The sequence below is a fragment of the Natator depressus genome, chromosome 5 (assembly GCF_965152275.1).
Source record: "Natator depressus isolate rNatDep1 chromosome 5, rNatDep2.hap1, whole genome shotgun sequence".
In the NCBI taxonomy this organism is placed as follows: domain Eukaryota; kingdom Metazoa; phylum Chordata; order Testudines; family Cheloniidae; genus Natator; species Natator depressus.
The window spans coordinates 83,764,842-83,786,609 of NC_134238.1; the positions used below are offsets into that span (position 1 = coordinate 83,764,842).

Here is a 21,768-nt window from a genome sequence, read left to right on the forward strand (position 1 = left end):
TGTCTACCTGAAACTTCCCAGCCTATGTTGATCCCTTCCTGGAACTCTTTCAGCCTTCAAGACTCACCCTAGCTGGCGTCTCACACTAAGTTACTCATCTGGCTTCTCTCTTGGATCCCCACTAATCACTTCCTGACACATCTTTACATGTAGGCCGCAGAGGCCTATTATCACAAGCACTTCCCTGTGCAGCTGTTGTTGCAGCTTCTCCCCATCAGACCACACCCAAATTTTCTTTCCCCACCCCTTCCCTATCTGTGGGAGGAATCAGTTCTTCTTTATGCCTCCTAGTAGGCAGGGAATTATGGCAGCATCCTTTCCTTCTCATCCTTGCTGTGATGATATAGCTGTTTGCTTCAGTTCCCATCTCCTCTGCACAGAACAGTAGGTTTGGGTGGGAGCAGAGAGCACAGGAAAGGAGTCAGATGCATCAGAACACTCCCCACTGGCATGGATGGAGATCTTCAGCTTAGGTCTGCCCTGTTCCATGCAGGAACACGGAATGCTGAAATATGGAGGTACTTAAGTAGCACCCTATCTGGTAGCCGTGACCATGATTTTAGGAAAGAAAAGTCTTGTTTTGCTTTTTCTGTGATTATACTGTGCAAAGTGACTCTGTAAAATTTGCATCTTGTGGTTAGGACTAAATTAAGGCAATCCAAGGCCCCACGCACACACCCTTCAATGGGTTCCCCCTTTGGGGTAGCAGCAAGTGTCAGAGTGAAGATGTATGGAACAAGCACACCTCTGAGAGTTATTGTTTCAGGCTCTGTATAGACTCAGACAGGCACTGGTTACCTTTGGGTCACAATTCAAGCTTTTCTTAGCGTTCATGAGGGCTATTTTTAAAATCAAATGAAAGCTGAGATTCTGACTTCATTGTGTCACTCTAGGAGCTGGGACATGAGACATGGCCCTAATAGTACCTATGCTTTAATCTGGCACAGCCTGTGGTTCTATTTTTATCATCTTTCAATAATTCCATATCACATTTATGAAGTTTATTAGTAAAACAATGTTGTCTCTAATTTGTGGCCCTGAAATCTCTACCTGAGATTGAAAGTCAAACTGGATTCTTTCTGGTCTGCGCATCACCGTGCGTAGGAAAGATTCAACAGTGAGAATGGTTGAAACTTTCTCAATGAAAATTCTCCTGTCAGAAAATGTGGTTTTGTCTAAAATTCTGCATAAAAATGTAGATTTAGACAAAGTTTTTTTGAATTTACGATTGGAAGAATCAAAGGGAAAAAATTCACTTTGAGTTGACGTGTCAGAATGAAATGTTGGTTTGAAACTAAAAATGCCATTTCAAATGTTGATTTGTTTCATTTATATTAAAGTGTCGAAATTCTCTGTTTCAACATTTCCAATTCAAATCTTTTCAAAAATTTTTGTTCCATGACACTTTTTGCTATTTTGACTTTCCGTTTGATGCAGAATGGAAACTTATTGTGAAATGTCAAAATTTCCTGAGGGATTTAGTTAGAATTTAGCTAGCAATTCTGTTTGGCTTATAGTGTAACTAACTATAAAAACTAAAGTTGTTTGTACACAATTTGAAAGGAAAAACATGGACCCCAATCCTGCAAACTTTTAGGGCAGGTCTACAATACCACTTAAGTCAGCGGTTCCCAAACTGCAGGTCAGGACCCCAAAGTAGGTTGTGATTCCCTTTGAATGTGATCGCCAGGGCTGGCTTAGACTTGCTGAAGCCCAAGCCCCACTGCCCAGGGCTGAAGCCAAAGCCCCAGGACTTCAGTCCTGGGCAGCAGGGTTCAGGTTGCAGCCCCCCCCCCCACCAGGGCGGTGGGCTTGTTTGGGCTCAGGCTTTGGTCCTGGGGTCATGAGTAATTTCTGTTGTCAGAAGGGTGCAATGAAGATTGAGAACCCCTGGCTTAAGTTGATCTAATTTACATCGCTCAGGGGTGTGAAAAAGCCCCCTCACCCCCAAGCGATGCAAGTTTTGCACTGTCCACACCAGCACTATGTCAGCGGGAGATGCTCTCCTGCCGACATAGCTTCTTGCCGAGGTGCAGTAATTATGCTGACGGGAGAGTGCTCTACTGTCAGCATAGTGCATCTTCATCAGACACACTACAGCATCAGTGCGGCTGCACTGATGTAGCACTGTAGTGTAGACTTGCCCTTAGTTATGTCAGTAGCACACAGGAGATAATGCATGGAGACTACTTGCATAAACGAAGACTAATCATCTGAGTAAATGTTTGAAGTTCAGACTTCTAGTTTATTTAGCTTTTTTAAAAACAGTCTTTTCCCTCAAAACAACTGAATAGCAATCCATTTTTACATGTTTGTTTATTATTACTACAGCTGGGACACTAAAAGATTTTTACACATTTATTTCACTTTATTTAAAATGCACCGGTGTCTCAACACTTCCTTCTTTAGGTCTTAAGGACTTTGCGTGAAACCACAACACTTTGCCCTTGGTACTTTGCACAAGTGTAAGATGATTGCAAAAGTTGTAAGGCTAAGGAGAATCAGGTCCCACCTACTTCCAGCCATCTCACAGGAGACTTTTAGCGTGCTACAACACAGGGAGAAGAGTGGCTTCTGTGGTACTTAAAGCATACACGATTGCAGAGCTAGGCACCTGCTTAGGTGATTTTGAAAATCCCATTAGGTGTCTGTCTGCATCCTTAGCTGCCTAAATACCTTTGGAAATTTGGCCCACAGAATAAAGTGACGGGAGATGGTGCATGAATGAAAGCATTTTAAACATATTAAAATAAACTTGTAAAAGAATCTTTTGCCTTGTCCCAGTTGTAGTCTTCATAAACTGGCAATCAATCAGCTGTATGTAACAGACCCTTTTCCTAACTTACCGTTTTTTAGATCAAATGGGTACAGTGAAAACATGAGAGATTTGCAGGAATGTTGTAACCATGTAATTGTAATTGCACACGAACACAACCTTTACTTTATGTTCTGAAATTGTAAATAGGCCCTCTGAAAGCTTTAACACATGCTTTGGAAATCAGCCTTCAGATAGGTGGCAAGGAGACACATAATGATAGGGCACTTTTACTGAATTCTCAAGAATATGTTTCATGGACTACATCTTCCACTATAATTAAGCTACTTTGAGCAGCTCTAGTGGCATGAAGAAGCTGGAAACTTGGCAAATCTGCCCAGCTCACAATTTCCCTAGGTGAAGTAGTACTGGGGTAGGGAGAATGACTAGAGAAAAGGGGGGCGGTGGTGCCTGAGCTATGGTGATTCCCAGCTGCTGGAATGGATCGTTGTGTGATGCATCACCTGCTCTTGTTGCTGCTCATTGGATTTGGTCCTGTATGTGAAAATAATAGAATAAGGATATAAATAGATGAATGCAGGGCCCAGTCCTGCTTTCATTAAAATCAGCGAGCAGTTTGCTCATGACTTCTGTGGAGGGATGCACGATTAAACCCTTCATGATGGGGAGAGTTCAATCCTGTGAAGTGTTTCCAACCCCAAACATTCAAAAATTATGAGTCAGGCCCAAAAAATCAGGATATGGGCTTAAAATTATGAGATTTTTAAAAAATCATAATTGTGGGTTCTTTTTATTTTCTTTCTGGTGTCTCAGGCTTTAGGTTTCATGTTTTCAAGCTCCCCCTCCCCTCTAAAAAGGCTACTTTTTAGAATGAAAGATGAGATTAGCACATCATCCCATGATTCAAGGAGCTGGGATTTTACAAAAACAAAAACAAACAAACAAAAGAGAGCCAAATTTGTGAGACACATGATAAAACCATGAGTATTGCAACACTGGAGTGTCCTCAGTTTCTTCCTAAGGGGTAGTTGAGGATGCTCAGAACTATGTAGGAAGCTACTGGTTCTTTGCAGTAGCAGGCCTATTGTCTAGACGCATTCCAAATTATGTGTGAGGACAGCTAGAATCTGCCCATCAGTTTGGTTTTCATTTATGTTACAATTGTGTGAACCATGTGCAATAGACATGCCTTAGGGCCACGTTACTAACTCTTAAGTAAACCAAATGTTTCACATTAATTTTACTGTAGGTGTGCAAGAGTCGTTATTTGGTTGAAATCAATGCAAAATTTTCAGTGAAGTTGCCCTTATTAGTTCTGGCAGCTGAATTTCAGCCTTGTTTCCAAAGTTTCAATCAGACATTTTGGTTGCTGCAGAAATTTCAATCATGTAGATGGCACAAAGAAAAAAATACCATTAGCTCCTGACTTCAATGGGTGTTCTGCCCAAAAAAGGACTCCTGTGCTCATCTTCAATAATGCAAGCATGGGAGAGCTAGGCTGGCCATATCTGGGTGGAGAGCACAGAAGGAGACCCAGCTTCCATGACATTCTGTCTCCTTGCCTGGGGAAGACCCTCAGCAGAGCTGAGACTTTGTAGGTCAGGTGATGGTATGTGGCACAGGAGAGGGCGGAGACCATCAGAATTCCACAGCATGCTGTCCTGCAGACCACACAGATACCACCAATAGGAGTTAATGCTGTCCCAAGCAGCACTAACTTCTACAGCATCTGTCCTAGGGTTTGTGTTAAGGAGCTGCATGGGAAACAGCTAATGGTGCCATTTTTCCTGGGATGGCTGAGCCAAAGCCCATTGAAATCAATGGAATCAGCCTGTAGGTTTGGAGGCCCATGACTTTTGCCTCTTCTACAGCCCCCAGACCTTTCCCCTCTGAGAAGAGTATTAGAAGGAAACTCCGTAAGTGTCCCATCAGGGGGTTGCGTGGCCCTCTCATATAGGTTTTCTATGGGAGATTGCAATTTAGGACTGAACAAGGACTATAAGGTATGAATAGAAAATAAAGCAGTGCACGAAGAAGATGTAGGTATGTACTAGAAATCTGGCAGGTATCACCTGCCAGTTTTATATGTTCTGTGTCTGGGGTTTATTATTTATTCCCCTCATGGAATGGTAGTCTCCTATTTCTTAGCATGATAGTCTCCAGGTTCCCTGCTATGCAGTTAGGAGAGGAGAATTAATAAATATTTATACCCTTGTACAATTATTGCTGGCAGACAAAATGCCAGATGCTAGCTTCAATTTATTCGTAATGGAATTTATACATATTTATATATTTGTAAGTAATAAATGCCCCATTTTAAAGCTGGCACATTTTTGCAGCGTCCAGGCAATTTGCAGCTTTATATCAGGACTTTGCAACTTGTGACTGTTTAATAACATTTAGTTACAAATCCATGTTCCAAACTTTTGTCCAGGGCATCAAGGCAGAGATCCTCAAAGGTATTTAGTTGTCCAACTAGTTACACACTTAAATACCTTTAAGGATCTGGACTCCACTGTCTACCTGATGTAGCGAATAGAACCAAATATGTACAGTAAGTGTAAATATATATAAACAATGCTGTACACTAAGGTGGAATTTTCAGACATGTGCAGCCTTCACCCAACTCTGCTGTCACTAAAGTCAAACTCCCATTGATTTTACTGGGAGCAGAGTTAGGCCAATGCTCAATGCTTTTGAAAATCCCACACCAGGAATACGAAATAAAAGAGCTCACCTCAAACACTTACCAACAATATTGAGTTTTTACTTCACATATTTTTCCAGTTAGAGTTTTGTGAAGGTTACTTACCTTGCTGCTGATCAAAGTAGGGGGAACTGTTCACTAAATCATATATTTGACTCTCACACTTGTGATACCTCAAAATTAAGAAATACAGTGGCTAAATTTGAAATGTGTTCATGCCTAATATGAAGATCTATTCTACAACTTTCTCCCCCAGTTCCTCCTCTATCTTCAGTGAGGTTATAAAAAAAAACAACACCCAGAAAATATTCATTATAAACCAATGAAAGTACATTATAAACTAACAAAAAATAATGAATACAGTTGGTATGGGAAGTAGATTTTTTTCCCATGTGACTAGATTTGTGTAGTAATGGCTTCTGTTCCAAGTGAAGTTCTCTAGTCCAAACATAACTTAAATCCTGGCACAAGCTGAGTTTTTTTGGAAGATGAATATGTTCCTTTCAGTCATGAATTTTTTTTAAAAAAACTTACTGCAGTAATTTTTTTTTCAAAAGTACATTCAAAATTTATTACTTTTTAGAAACATTTTTGATTGAGAATTGTACAAACTGGTCTCTCCGTAAAGATGAGTGGTGTGTGGAAATACTGTGGTTGTTTATTGTCCTTGGAACTTTTGTGAGTTCAAAATGAAATCTATTATGAAATGTTCTACTATGTCCCAAGATTTTTGCTAGTCCACTGCTAGTGTCCACTTTGCTTTTAGAGCTGAATCGACTCTTAGGAAATCCTTCAGCCACGGAATTTAGTCACTTAGCCCATTTTTGATTTTCCAGCTTGTGCAGGAAGTAATGAACTCACCACTACTTTTATCAGATCTAAGGACTTGTGTACATGGCACAACAAAGCACTCTAGAGAGGAACAGCGAATAGTGGAGTGCTGTAACATGTGGCGCTCTAACTGCCCCATGTAGACTCTTCTGGCATGAACTAAAAGGTAGCTGATTAACTAGGTACCTTTCAGTTTGTGCCAGCACAGCCTATATGGGGTAGTAAGAGCACAGACGATTAGACCACTCTACAAATCACACCCCTCTGGAGAACTTGGCCACGGCATACAGACAAACTCTAAATGTAGGCAGTGGGCCTGATTCTTATCCCCCTTATCCAGGTTTTCCACTCACTAGTTTAACTCATTTTTTACTTCATTGAAGTCATTCCTGATTTAGAGCAGAAACAGTGAGATCAGAATCAGGCCCAGTGTGAACCATGGCCAAATTCTACAGGGCTTACTTCACTGAGGAGGCTGACTGATGTCAATGAAGTGCTTATGTCAGCAGAGTAGGTGGAGTTTGACCCCAATTATTTTAGATTACAACATGCTAGGGAAATAAAATGACAGTAGGGCCAAATAATGTGTTATGAGTTGGTCTCAGTTACACTGGAGTAGTTCCATTTGCTCCAACAGAGTTATTGTTGATCTACAAGAATCCATGTGAGAACTGAAGCAAACCCCATTAATAAGATTTTGCCAAATACTGTTTTCATAACACAAATAATTGCTGCTATCTGTTCTGATTCTGGGCCAGATAATATCCTGGTCTGTGTGCCGAGATTTTCCCCTCTCGTCTGCAAAAGGATGGAGTTGGTGGGTTAGCCAACTCTACAGTAACATCCTATTCCTTCCTTGGACACGATGGACAGCACTCTGAGGGTTGGCATTCATGCAGGAGGAAGGGCACTGATTGGGTGTGCTTGTGGGGTGGGGAGTGGGCAGCCCCATGTTGGATCAGTGGGAGGCTGGGCTGATGCACATCAACCCAGCCTCCCTCTTATCCCACAGATTACTTGAGAAAGGCAGTACCTTGTATTAGCTTCCTTGTAGAATTTCCCTCTTTAAGGGGAGGTCAGAAGTAGCTGTGGCCAGGGATGCTCCTTGCTGCCATAGCCACTAGGGAGTGTGGATGGGGAACTGGAGCTTTACAAACAGTGGAGGCAGCACTACTGTAGATGCTAGGGGAATCCTTAGGTTTGTGGGCAGGCCCCACAGCTCAGCTCATTCTGTGACTGGGCAAACGGTACTGGCAAAACTCAGAGAAAACTCTCCTTGAGTTCTCTTCCAATTTAACCTGCTTCCATGGGGTTTACCACTGGAAAGGACTGTCCAGGCTCCTGAGAGAGGCTGAACCTACAGCTCCTGCTGAAGTCAATGGATGAAATTGTGCTCTGATTACATCAGTGTAAATCCCATGTAGTCCATTAAATTAAGTGGCGCTACTCCAGGTTTGCACTGGTGGAATTCAGCTCAAAGAATATGGCCGAGTGAGAGTTGATCAACCCCTCTCAGGGTTTCATAGCTTTGTGGATTTTATGATAGCAGATGGAGTTGCGTGAACATTATTTGTTTTCATTTTTATTATTATGGCAGGTGAAAATAATGAACTTTCAGGCAATGCTTCACTTCTAATTACAATTGGTTACTGGGAAATGTGCCTTTATTATGAAATAGCATAATTCTGCTTGTGTAGCAAACCCTTAGCGCATTTAACTTAATTACTAAGGATCTGAGCTTGTTCCCACTGAAATCAGAGGCCAAACTCCCTTTGACTGCAACAGAGTCAGAGCCTGTCATATTTGGTTGACATTGTATTTGTGTAGATACAGTGCTTTCAGGCATGACTTTTATAATTTAACTAAGTTTTCTACACAAACACACATGCTTGTTCCATTTCTTTGAAAGGTGACTGCTACATCATAACTTTGGTTCAAAGGTCTGAGATTTCAAAAAAAGTTTTCTAAAAAGTTTATGGTACTTAATGATTTTAAAATACTGTAACGCTGTAAGACTGTTGGCAATAAAAACTCTTGTGAAAGCTCTTTTCCTTAGGTGGTTTCTTTTGTAGTCTGGAACAAAATTAAAGGCTCTGAAATAATGAGTGTGAAGCGTGTATTTCTTTTGTGGCTTTTCCTCTATGTACAACAAATCAGCTAGACTGAGGGTCTGATTTTGATCCCACATAAGTGCAACTTTTGGCCCAGTGCAGAACCAGTTATTTGGGCTGCATTCTAAGATATTCTTTGGTGTTTGTGGTGAAAGAATCAAGGATGGATACCCTCCACAGCACCTGTAGTCCCATCATCACTGTCAATCCCCTAGTTTCCCTGCCCCTCAATCCCCACTGTGTTTGCACTGCCAGGTGGGCTTTCTAAATCCCGGCTCCCCTTTCTACAGTAGAGCCATGCTGGTTCTGCAGTGGGCAGTGCTCTGAATTCCCATGAAGAACAGAGCTAGATTTATCCATTTGTGTATAACTGCCTCATATATTGTAATATTGGCTATTGCATAGGCATGCACAAGCTGAGTAGCTAGCTTTAAAATGAGCACAGTGCTGAGCTGCAGGAAGTGAATTCGAATGATGAGTTTCCTCTCCATTGGAATCCACTGCCAGAATGAGGGGGAGAGATCAGGGTTGGGTGGAAGGTTGCCATGTCAACCTAGAACCATGAGGCCCCAAACAGTTGAATGGCTCGTACATTGGGCTAACTCAAATAGTTTCTTAGAATGGAATGGGGCTTTTAAGCTTAGGCTTATGGACATGTATGTGGGCTTTGGCTACGACAGTAGAACCTCAGAGTTATGAATACTAGAGTTACAAATTGACCAGTCAACCACACACCTCATTTGGAACCTGAAGTACACAATCAGGCAGTAGCAGAGCCAAAAAAAAAAAAGAAGCAAATACCGTATAGTTCTGTGTTTAAATGTAAACTACTAAAAAAAAATAAAGGGAAAGCAGCATTTTTCTTCTGCATGGTAAAGTTTCAAAGCTGTATTAAGTCAATGTTCAGTTGTAAACTTTTGAAAGAGCAACCGTAATGTTTTGTTCAGAGTTACAAACATTTCAGACTTACTAACAACCTCCATTCCCGAGGCGTTTGTAACTGAGGTTCTACTGCACGTATTTTCATTCTTATTTCAGATCTAAGTATGGAGACACACACATACCATTCTTAACTTGAGGCATGGGGTGAGTTTCACTGCCCTGCGCTTTAAGCAAGGGGGAGCATGTCTGGCTGGCCGTGAGAAGAGGGCAATGCTTTCTGGCTTCTGGGGAGGAGGGGAGATGTAAAACTGCTGGAAAAGCAGTCCGTGTGCTGGATGACTCACCACCTAGGAATGAGGGGTTTAAAAAGGTCAGCCTGGGCCTGGACTCCCCTCATCACTCTGAACAGGCTAGGTAGCACCCATCCTCCCTCCCTATTTAGATCAGAAATATGCCAGGTAATTAGCTATATCTGCTGTGAGCATTACGCTAGCTGCCCTGTTAAGGTGGGCTGGGAAGGAATTTTTCCCTTACCAACGTATTGGCCAGGTGCAGTGGGGATTTTTTGCCTTCCTCGCAGCAGGTTCAGGTGGGCTCTGTTCATGCACAGCATGACGGGCGGTAGGCCGTATGTCACAACTCTTTATTTAAGTGTATAGCGGATGTTCAGTGCAGGTACTCCATAATTTAAGGCACAAAAAACCGGATAAATGGCTTGGAAAAGGAATTAAGAAGAGGTGCTTGGTAACTGAGCAAGCCGGGGGCGGTTGGGGACTCCTCTGATTGGTACAGCCGGGAGCCAACCCCCCCATCATTAGCGTCCACCTTAACCGGGGGGGTGGGGGGGTGGTCGGAAAGGTACCAGCAAGGGCATTGCTAGAGGGACCTGGATGAAAAGGGGAGGGGGGGAGCTGGTGGAGGCCCCCCGCCCCGGAATTGGCGGTTCCCGGCAGTGGATCTGCTGGAGGGACATGAACGGAAAAGTGTGTGTGTGTGTGTGGGGTGCTTGAAAAAGCACTCCCCACCCCCCAGTGAATTGTGGGGGTTTTCACCTGCACTGCACATTTTATCTGCTGGGTTAGTCCCAGACATCTACTAATAAAGTAGCGGCCTGATTAAACCCATATCTAATGTCTCCTATCATTCTTTCGGCCTAGCCAGACAACAGCCACACTGCTTTCCCTCATACTAATGGGAGTTGAGTTGCTCAAGCCCTTCCTGTTTACAATAGCTGAGAATGAAGCTTTTGGGCTAGGGGAAGACTGGTCATTTAAACAAATCAAACATTTAGAAGAACAGGTAACAGAAGGACTTTAGCAAACATTTTTAATGACACTCCTGTCAAGAGAGCTGTCCAAGACTGGAGAGTATAACCACACATCACTCCAAGATGTAAAGAGATAAACCATGAAACTACAATATAGCCACAGTTCAGTTTATAACAAATACACATACAAATCCTACAGCTTTGATTCACTTCATAGCCACAGTTCAGTTTCCTATGTCAGTACACTTGTTTTCTTGCCACTCTTTGCCAAGATTTTCTTTCAAGTGGCTTATAAATTGTAACTCACTGCATTGGGAAGTCTCTGTTTTATACAAGTCATTTCATATTTATTGGTATCTTCACAGTTGCTGCAAAATCAGCCTCTTTCTTTTTACAGCTGTCAGAAGACTACTGACATTTTTACACATAGACTCTTACCTTGCACTTGACAATGAAAAGGCAAAACGGTATATGTCGAAAGGCTTTTGCTACATACATTACAGGGTTTATGCACTGTACATATTTGGACATATTCTTTAAACACAGCTGCTTTAATTAAGATAAGAGCAAGAAAACTAAGCACCAGTTTTTGTAAGTTGTGAATTAAGAAGAGTTATGATTTTTTGAGGATTACGATACCTTACTTAGTGATTTCCCTGCCATTGCAGGGGCTTCAGGCAGTGGTGTGCCCCTTTTTTCCCTACGGCACATAATAGTCTAGTCTCCTGTGGGCTGTAATACTTTGGTCTAATTTTGGTTGTTGGATTTAATGTGTGGGTGCTAGGTGGGGTGGGGGACTGTGATATACAGGCACTGAGACTAGATGATCTGGTGGTCCCTTCTGGTCTTAAACTCTATGACTCTAATGCTTGGTTTGATTCATTTAGGCTGGTCTTTTCAAATGGGTTCAAGGGAGTTAGGTGCTCAACTGCTATTGAAAGTCAATGAGAGCTAATTTGAGCACCTGATTCACATAGGTCCCTTTGAAAAAATCCCAGCCTTAAAGCACAACTCCTTTATACTTGTGTGTAAATCAGGCATGCTGCACTGACTTCAAGCAAGCTATGCTGCTTTAGACCAGCTGAGGCTCTGGCCCCATGTATTTATGAGCTGTTAATCACAATGGACCAGACTACCTCCTCTTGGGCTAACACATTTGGAAGGGGATTGCAGGGCAGGAAAAGTCCACAAAGTCCTCACAGGGGATAGATTTGGGGTGCCAACATGGGTGCAGAGGGCCAGGTCCCCAGTGGACTCATGGGGAGCCATTCCACATCCAGAGGAACAAACTGTAATATCCCTTCTCTTGTGCAGCATGACTCCAAATGAACAGTTCTGCATCAGCTGGATCTGTCCCTAGAAGATGTTAATACAGCTCCATGCTGTACTAGCTCTTGGATGGGACTCCAGAGGTTGTACAAGGATTTTGTCATGGTCCATTGCCTCTTTAAAGAAAGCCTGTTTTAACTGTGGAAGAATGCCACTTTGTAGAGACTTTCACAGGTTTGACATACTATTTGCAATATATTTAAAAATGTAAGTAAAAATACATGCATTGGAAAAGTACCTACACTTGATATATGTGTGAATTGTTAGATCATATTTTAACTACCTTGAATAACAAACATATATACTTACTTTCAGTGGTTATTCACTACAGTTTGCATAAAATAAACTGAAAAAATTTGGCCACGGCCCTAGTTATCATACTGTTACTATGTAAACATGAGCACTCTGTGATTACTGGTTGCAAGAAAAAGTACTGAGTAGACATAGCATCTTTATCTGCTCAGTTCAGGATTACTACTTCATACATTTTCAAACATACAATTTGAAACTTCTACATACTTGTATAATCTGTATTATTGCATTATATACTGTAATACTATGCATAGCATAATACAAACTTTTGCCATACAATTACTATTTAATAAAGAAATGTACAAATATACAGTTATTTATACCACATACATGTAAGGCTATTAACATAACAGCAAAATATGTATAGAGAAATATGATGCACTTTGTATAATGTAAGTAACCTTTCTCCCAATTAACAATAAACAGGATAGTGGGATATGTATAATAGCTGACGTTTCTTATAGGTGATGTAGATGTACTGTAAGATCAGACTTTACCAAATACACTGATGTCATACATGTCATCATGACACAAGGATTTTGTGCAGACTGTTGGGTAGTAGAAAAAGCTTTCCTGAGTCAGATCTTTTACAGAATTAAAACCCAAAGCAAAACAAGTCATGTGATAAATAGACACTCAGTTAACTAAGTGGTTAGTATCTTCCCCTATGATTTAAGTGCATGAAAATGGAAAGCTTGTAATTGAATCCTAAAAAGCCATGGATGAGTCCTTGACTTGCAGAGTCCTTCATTTGCACAAGTTTCCATTCTGAAATGATGATTTATCTTTTTCATTTATACTTGAGGGAACACTAATCTGTGGGAAATCATCCTTTGGTTTCTGTGCATTGCTGCTGCTAGACTTACTTCGGCTTTGATCTGGAGTGGGCTGAATAGGCAAAGATCTAGCCACATTGGTCTTCACTAGACAGCCACAAACAAGGCGAAAGAAAGCCCGACGCATTTCCTTGCTGGCTAAAGTGTAGATGATGGGATTCATCGCAGAATTGAGGACAGCCAAAGCAATGAACCAGTCAGCCTTGTATAAAATGGCACATTCTTTTACTCTGCAGGCTACATCTATAAGCAACAGAATAAATAATGGAGACCAACAAGCAATGAAAACACCAACTACAATAACAACTGTCCTAAGTAGTGCCATAGATCTCTCTGAGTTACTATGATTAGTGACGTTACGGCTACTGGATTTTACCAGTATGTAAATACGTGCATAAAGGATAACAATTGCCACCAAAATGGCTATGAAGATACTTATGCAAAATACAACATATTTCTTGGAATAAAGAGGCAAAATTGTTGAGCAGTCTGGTAAATTGCTGATACAGTTCCAGCCAAGGATTGGTAAGGCACCGAGGGAAACCGAGATAAGCCAACATGTTCCAATAAGAAGGAAGACCCTGTACTTTTTATTTGCATCATAAGGCCTCATTTTGATCATAGTTAAATGTCTCTCAATGGCTATGGCTAATAAGCTTAAAGTGGAAGCTCCTAGGGCAACAAACATACTTCCTTCCCTAATAAACCAGATTGTGTAGGACAGGCTCAGAGTTCTTTTTCCAGACATAAGAATGTTTACTTTGTAAACAATTCCAGCCAACAGATCACAGAGAGCTAGATTGCCAATAAAAAAGTACATACGGTTGTGAAATTTGTTATTTTTCCATATGGCAATCAACACCATCAAGTTTTCCAGGACTATGAAACTACATATGATCAGAAATGAAACAGTTGTTAACCCTATGCGATCAGTCGCCTTTTCTCTTAGAATAAGTTTTCCTGTATAATTATAATGTAGCAAAATTACAGAGTCAGATTCTTCATTTCCTGGAGTGGTGAACGTAGCAACAAGTGGCATAGTAACTGTCGCCATAATTTGTTTGTTTTGTTTTTTAAAATCATGAAAGTTTAATTCCAATATCTTTCCACAAGAGGGAACTCAAGTCACATTCCCCAAAGCAGTTCTCTGAGTTGTTTGAGGATGCCCCAGGCTTCAGAAGTTGTTGCATGTCAACATCCAGCAGTGGCAGTGAAACCAAGAACCTGGGGGAGAAAAAAAGTAAGTAGAGTCAATATCACTGTCTTTATATAAAGCAAATCCTATGTATATGCCTTGTAATAATATATACCGAATTTGTGGGGAACATTAAATATATACCAAGGATTGATGTTACAGTGGGTTTGATCATTTGGAATCTGAAAGCCAACCACCTACTAACTAAAACTTTAGTCATATAATTTGATTATAATTCTACTGATGAAAAAAGAGGGAAATGGCGGGTATTGACTCCCTGTGTTGTCGGATCCAAAATATCTATTGCTGAGTAAACAAAGTACTTTATGCGGAACTGAGGAGTAGGGAGGAAGGTTTAGCACAAACACCCAACCAATCTCAGGGAGTTTAGTAACTACCTAATTTTGACTCTAAGCAGGAATAATTGTAAGTAGTTTTACTTGAAATCCTCCAAAGCCAACAAGTTTTTAAGATAACAAATCAGATCCTCAGCTCCTGTTATGCTCCCTGGGCCACTGAAAACGTACAAAGTGACTTTGCACCATCTCTAAAGTGTTGATGAGCATGGGAGAATCCAGAGGTGATGATGAGGCAGTCTGGGATAGGGTGGAGATATTCTGGGGCAGGTCAGGAGTGTGACAGGGTCTAGGCAGCGGTGCTTGAATGCTATGTGCTCTGCTGATGTCAAACCAGTGGAACATCCCTGTGACTGTTAAAAGTGGCTGTGGGAGCTGTTTTGGTTCCTGGCAGCCCTAGGATTAGAAAAGGTATAAAGGTGGATTTTAGCCACTTGTGCTCAACTTGTCAGGTACCCAGGCCCCAGCTGCTACTGTAATAGATGTATTATAAATGTCTAAAATAGTTTCTCTCTCTTAACATGGCAAAATTATACTATTTATAGTTAAGCTGGTATCTGAAAACCCACGAGCTCAAAGACAATTCTACTAATTGGTTGCATTAGGTAACTTTTCAGTATCATTACTTTATATACAAATTAAGTCCAACCTTTATTTGTGCCATCTAATGAAAAGAAATCAGTAGTTCATAGCATGTAACTTCAGAACTACATTAGTTTCTTGATTTAATTATACGTGAAAGATTAATCAGACAATATTTTACTAATACTTTTAAAAACAGCTTTGATTTTTCTTTTTCTGTCATGGCTTTGAATCATCACTAGTTTTTTCCATGAACTTTGATATAATATAAATTCACAATAGAGGACCCGAGGCTCATATTTTTTTATTATGGCATACAAATACTGCAAAAGGACTACATGACTATGCAAAAATAATATGTGATGATGTAAGTATGGTGGTGCTTCAGCCTTACGATTTTGCAGGAATTGTTAGAACTTAGATACTGCATGGTCAGACTGATACCAGCACTTAGTTATTAGGTACTATAAAAAATACATACATTGTTCAATGAACGCTGTTATAACTTGGGCCTGATCCTTTTCCCACTGAAGATGGGAGGCAAAACTCCCATTGATGTCACTGGAATAGGATTGGACCATTAGGTTGCCAACAGTTTTTCTGAAGCCCTATAAATCTGAACCTTTTAAACAAAACAACTTTATTCTTAGCAGAGGCTGACTATCATAAATAATTTACAATCTGCACACTGTATTGCACTGAAACTTTTTGGGTGTTTCTCCTTCACTATAAAAGTAATTTCACATTGTCCACATTCACTGTAAATGCCTTCCCACTATAATACATTTTTATGTGTGACCACAGAAGAAATCAGCTAGCCATAGTTAGATATGCTAACTATCAAGCAAAGATGTTCATCACTGGGCATACAACAAAATGATTAGTTGATGTATAAATATATGATATAATGGAAACCTACTTACAGTATCACAGGCAACAAAATAAATATTTCAGTAGTAACTATTTTGTGAGTAGAGCCATCATTTTGTTATGTAGAAGAACAAATATGTTGCTTTCTGTCCCCTATGTGACCAACGAAATATTAAACTTTATCAACCAGAACCTCAGCTGGTGTAAATCAGCACAGCTCTATTAAAGCCAGTGTTAGCTACACCAATTTACACCACCTGAGGACATGGACTATATATTTAATCAACAGAAAAGACACAGGATATCTTCCATTGTTCTTAACTACCTATTGTTAAAATTATGATCATATGCAGTATCACAATCAACGTAAATCTTTGCTTGCTTTGGACAGTGTATTGGACAATCAACAATAGAGTTTCCTGCTGAACGATGGATTTTATCAACATGATCGAAAGTAAGCAATATTACCAGTTAGGACCTACAGAAAATGAATCTCACTGATGAATCTTTTCAATGTTTATATTAATAATAATGCAATAAATAATTTAAGAAAATGCTTGAAAATTAAAATTTAATCTGGAAGCAACATTTAAAAGTAATGTTTTGGACCATATTTTGCTATTGATTTTTAAGCAGAACTTCCTGTTTTTCTGCTTAAAAATCAATGGCATAATAAGGCCTGCTAATTTTTTTTAATAGTTAGTTGAATATTACTATAAGAAGACATTGTCAGACAGAACATTTTACAGGACACTTCTTTGTCAACATAGCACTACAGATATAGACATTCTACAAAATGTCTTAATGTCAGTTACATACAAATGACTGGTCACTGCTTACTAATCCTTCTATTTCTCCTGTTGTCCATAGAGTGTTCCAAGTAAAATAGGGTAGATGAGACCAACTTCTAATGTAACAAAGAAACAGGACTTTCCCACTCTCACTTCCTCTAAATAAAACAAAAGCCATTCAAGTCTTCTTCATACATCATAAATTAAAGAAACAAAAAAAAATCACAAAGCCCTAATATATTTCCAGGTCTCCTTTAAATTGCCCTAGCAGAAAATTGTTTCCAGCTAAACAATAACAGCAGGAGAGCTGTGAAACTTCTCTCTCTCCCATCATATTCACAACAATGTGATATCCACTCACCTTGAAAAACTGTATCTGGAGGTTCATGTGAAAGTCTCACTGAGAACACTTAAATATCAAACCTTCATCTACATGTCTGATTCAGCTGTTCTCAGTACAGACCTCAAGGCAGGGGGCAAACATGGATGTATACCACCTTTACACCTCACTTTCTCCCCCAAACGCCAGTGCTGCTGGGGGCTAGTTTGTCCCTATATACAAAGTATAGCAGCCTCCTTTGCTGCTCTAACTCACACCAGCAGAAATGGCTCCCCAGCACCCACTAAATTGGCCTGGGATCCCAAAGCAAATCAGTGCTGCCCATATACTCTCTATGTTGAGAACAGAGGAAGTAGCACAGAGTCAATAATGTGGCTGTGTTAGCTGGGGATTTTCCCAAGTCAGGGAAATACCTAACTGCCCAATTAATACACTTTGTGGTCTCAGTGTGCTGCTGGAGTGGTTCATAGGACTGTATGGAAGCCAAAGATCTGCTCCAACACTGTTGATTCCAGTCTTGCACCACTGAAATCAATGGAGCAGGAACTGGTCCATTACACATAAGTAATGTATAGGTCTATCTTGCAAAGTGCTAAGCAACACCTGTAAGACTCCCATTGGGAACTGAGGGCTCTCAGCACCACAAAATAGACACTCAGCAACTTGCAGTAAACTGAAGAAATAGTCATCTAGGAGTTATATTATCTGGAACAACAACAGAACGACTTTGCTTTCAGTTACACCCACCCTGAAGGCAAAGAGGTTTTATGGGTATAAAGGAGAAAAGAGTTTGGCTCATTGTTTCTGTGTTCTCACTCTTACTTTTGTCTATACAAGGACATATTATATTACACAGTCACATTGGTAACTGAATTATATCTCTATCCAGTACACCACTGGAACTGACCTTTTCCTACATTCCAAGCAGCAACAAAAAACCCTCTTGAATAAAGGGACTGGAGAGACACTCCACACATTCCAGGTCTCCATCCTTCTCCATATGTAGCCATTTGCTTTACCCACAAATGACAATTTTAAGAAAGGAGAAGGAAAAGAAAAGAATATGTGTACGACGCCAAAGTTTCTTCTATTTTATTTATTTTTAAAGCTTTTCCAGATGATGAGTAAATGTGTGTAGTTTGTCAGGCACGCCCTGGGGGCATTAAATTTAAGAATACAAAAAGTTTTCTGGGAACATAGGTGAATTTTAATCTACATTCCCAGTTTGAAATTGAATGGCTCTAGCTTCAAATGGGATTTAGACAACAAACATCAGCTGCAGAACAATATTTCTTGGAAAGCACAAACAAATGAGAAATTTAAAAGTTTTTTTAAATAAATGTGCTGGCAGTTTTATGGCTTCAGCCAAAACCTTTAATAAAGAGTTATTTTTCTTGGCTTCTAGTTTTTAGACAACAGCATTTTGCATTAGTAATTCTTCCAAGTAGCAAGCGTGCAACTCTCATATAGGAGCTCTGAGTGTTTTGAAACTTGGCTTTAAGCATATTGGCAGAAGTTATCTTTACTCTTTTCTCCTCCTCACTCCCTCTAGCTGCCCTCCCTCCTTGGAAAGCATCCACTGTTCAGTTTCCAGATTCTAAAAGGTTGCAGTGACCCCGACTTTCACTCACTTTGGGTCAAAGATCTTTCTTTTCTAAACAAAGAACTAAAGGTATGCAGGGAGTCACTTTTCTAAACAGGAAGTAATTTTCTAATCAGGAACAACTCTCATGACTTTACCTGTTTAACCACTCTCCCGAAAATTCAATCAGTGTGACAGTGAGCCTTCACTTTATATATCAAACTAATTTCCTTTCAAGGATCTTTCCAAATAAAGTGGCAACAGATAAATCTAAAAAAGCAGCAAGTGGCACCAACATATACTTTTCCAGGTTATCTAGTACAGTATAAGGCAACCTTAGAAATTACATTAAGTATAGTACACAGGACAAAGAATTGATTATAAAAGCTGACATGGGAGTTGTATAACTTTAAAAAAGCCTCAAAGACTGACCACCACATGAGAGTATTGAGGAATAAAATGTGACAGGTACTAAAATTTGCAAGAACAAAATTAAATAACTTTTAATGAAATGACCAGAGAAATGCAGCGTTCCCGCAGCATATAACTTTACCCAAGCCAATGTAACAACCAGCTGTAGGTGGAGATCTACATTTGTAATTGACTCCAATATTACAAGCTCTTGGGCTGTAATGATATTTTCAGTTTCAGAACTTGCTCACCAACCTTGATACTGTACTAGCGCCTTCAGGACTGTTCACTGGAACTGTCCTATCACACAGCCCTCCTAAATCGTGTTCTTAGCACAATGGAGGTAAGGCTGGCTGGGGCTTGACTACTTCTTCAGGTGAAATTCGTGATAATTAATCAACATGGAAATAGGACAAATAATATGACGTCTTATAACTGGGACTAGCAAAAGTGACGGACTCGTTGTACCACAATTCCAGCCCTCTGACTTTAGTTGAAACGTTTAAATGCAAATTGGTCTAAAAATCATGACTAAACAAATACGTCTGGATCTGCCCAAACTAGCCGATCTCTCTCTCTCTCTCTCCCCTCACACACACACACAAAATCCTTTCCTCGCAAAGCATATCGCAGCCATCAGACTAGTGCAAGTGACCTGAGCCCATAAATAGCAACGCTACCTCAGTGTCCTTCCGACACAGTACACCCACCATGGCGTAAAGATCAGCCCCTCGCATTCAGGTTCAGGATAAAGTACTTGGTACGCCTCTACACCGCTAACTCCAGCTAGCTCAGAAGAGTGAGACTCCAGTGAAGAAGAGGTGGCATGCAATGTGTAGTTGTTGGCCCCACCTCTGTAATGGTCTATAATGTCTAGTTTCAGAGTAACAGCCGTGTTAGTCTGTATTCGCAAAAAGAAAAGGAGTACTTGTGGCACCTTAGAGACTGACAAATTTATTTGAGCATAAGCTTTCGTGAGCTACAGCTCACTTCATCGGCTGTAGCTCACGAAAGCTTATGCTCAAATAAATTTGTTAGTCTCTAAGGTGCCACAAGTCCTCCTTTTCTTTTTATAATGTCTAGGTAGGTGTTCATTTCTGTAAGCACCACTTTATACGTAAGTGCCTCCTCAGAGTCCTGTTTTCTGCTTCTACCCGTCAAAATAGCACGCTCCGCTTTAAACCCCCGCTCTGGATCCCCTGCCCTTTCTCTGACTAGAATCTACCCCGCGTCGCGTCCGCCTCCAGCTGGAGCAACAGACGTGAACGTTCGGATTCCGGAACGCGAGGGACCAGGTGACTCGCGAGCGGCAGCGAGGGAGGTGGGTCCCGCGGTCGGGAGCTGGACCGCTCGCCAGAGCTCGCTCTTGTGCATTCGTTAGAAGCCGACACAGGCTAGAAACCAGCCAGCTCGCACCCCGCCGCCTGCAGGGTTTGCAAGGAGAAGTGAGACCAGCTAGAAAAGCGCCAGGCGAGCCGCGAGCTTCCAGCAAAAGCCAATCGGAGACTCCAAAACTTTCCCAAACTCTGCAGCCGGCTCTCCGCAAGGGGAGGACTGAATGGACTCACAAAGCCGGGTGCGGGGATGTGCGGGGCTGAATTCCAGGCAGGAATCAAGCATGACATCCCTTCCCCCCCCCCTTTTTAAAAAACACCCCTCCCCGAACCAGCGCCAAATAATCCAACCAGCCAACAGATACCTCACTACCGACCTATAGCCGGGCAATTAAAGACGATCGTGACTCTGATTGTGAGTCCTGTTGTTATTATTATAGACACCTCTTGACTAACAGCCCCTGCAGCGGGCAGTTGAGCGTAGCCAGGTTTCTAAAGAGAGTTTCCTGTAGTTTAAAGGTGTGGAGATTCGCGGTTTAGCTTTGTTTGTACTCACGTTCTACACCCGAGCTATTGCCTGCACGCTCCCAGATCGCCTCTGCCGCTCGGGGGCATTCGGGTACCCAGCATCCTGGAGAAGATGGGGTGTCTCCGTGGGTGTCCTCCTAGTCCTCTGGGTGGGGATGACGGGTCTAGCGCGGCAGTAACTACACTGGTCTCAGGCAAATGCCCCCGAAGCCGCTTCTTTCCGGCTTCCTGCTTTCTCCACTCTCCGACTCTATTCCGGGCCAAGCAGGGACCAGCCAGCAAACGCGTCAAGTCCAGCTGAACTTCCCCCCAGCCGCCCCATGTGACTCTCCCCTGCAGCGAGTCAGAGCTTTGCGGTGTCTCGGGGATGCTCAGCAAACTTCTCGGGCTGCCTGGGAGGAGCCGCTGCACACAGCCCCGCTTCACAGCGCCTCCCCTCTGTGTCGCCCTCCTCCCATTCCCAGCTCTCTGGTCCTTCCACTCCCCTTTGTCCCTCTCAGCCGCTGTCCATCCCCCTCCTCTCTGCTCCTTCTACGTCCTGTGGCCCACTCCTACTTGGGCCTTCCACCTCTTGCCATTATTCTATTCCCCATCCTCCCTCCATCCCTGCCTCTCCTCTTTTCCACTCCACCTTGTCCCTCCTCTTTCTCTTTCTGCCAGCCCTTCATTCCCTGAGCCTAGCCTTGTCCCTTGACTCTTTCTTCCTAGGCGGGTCTTTTTATTCTCAT

General features: G+C 41.5%; 1 protein-coding gene across 1 annotated transcript; it reads right to left on the reverse strand.

The window, feature by feature from the left end:
• Nucleotides 1–10,626: 10,626 nt before the first annotated feature.
• On the reverse strand, nt 10,627–21,471 carry S1PR3 (sphingosine-1-phosphate receptor 3). Its single transcript, XM_074954053.1, has 2 exons — nt 21,069–21,471; nt 10,627–14,275 (listed from the first exon to the last, which is right to left on the reverse strand). Exon 2 carries the CDS (start codon nt 14,103–14,105, stop codon nt 12,963–12,965), a length of 1,143 nt encoding a protein of 380 aa, XP_074810154.1. The 5' UTR covers nt 14,106–14,275; nt 21,069–21,471; the 3' UTR covers nt 10,627–12,962.
• Nucleotides 21,472–21,768: the final 297 nt, after the last annotated feature.

Bases quoted from the DNA above. Each gene is read 5' to 3' on its own strand.
- S1PR3 (XM_074954053.1), bottom strand. From the start codon at position 14,105: ATGGCGACAGTTACTATGCCACTTGTTGCTACGTTCACCACTCCAGGA.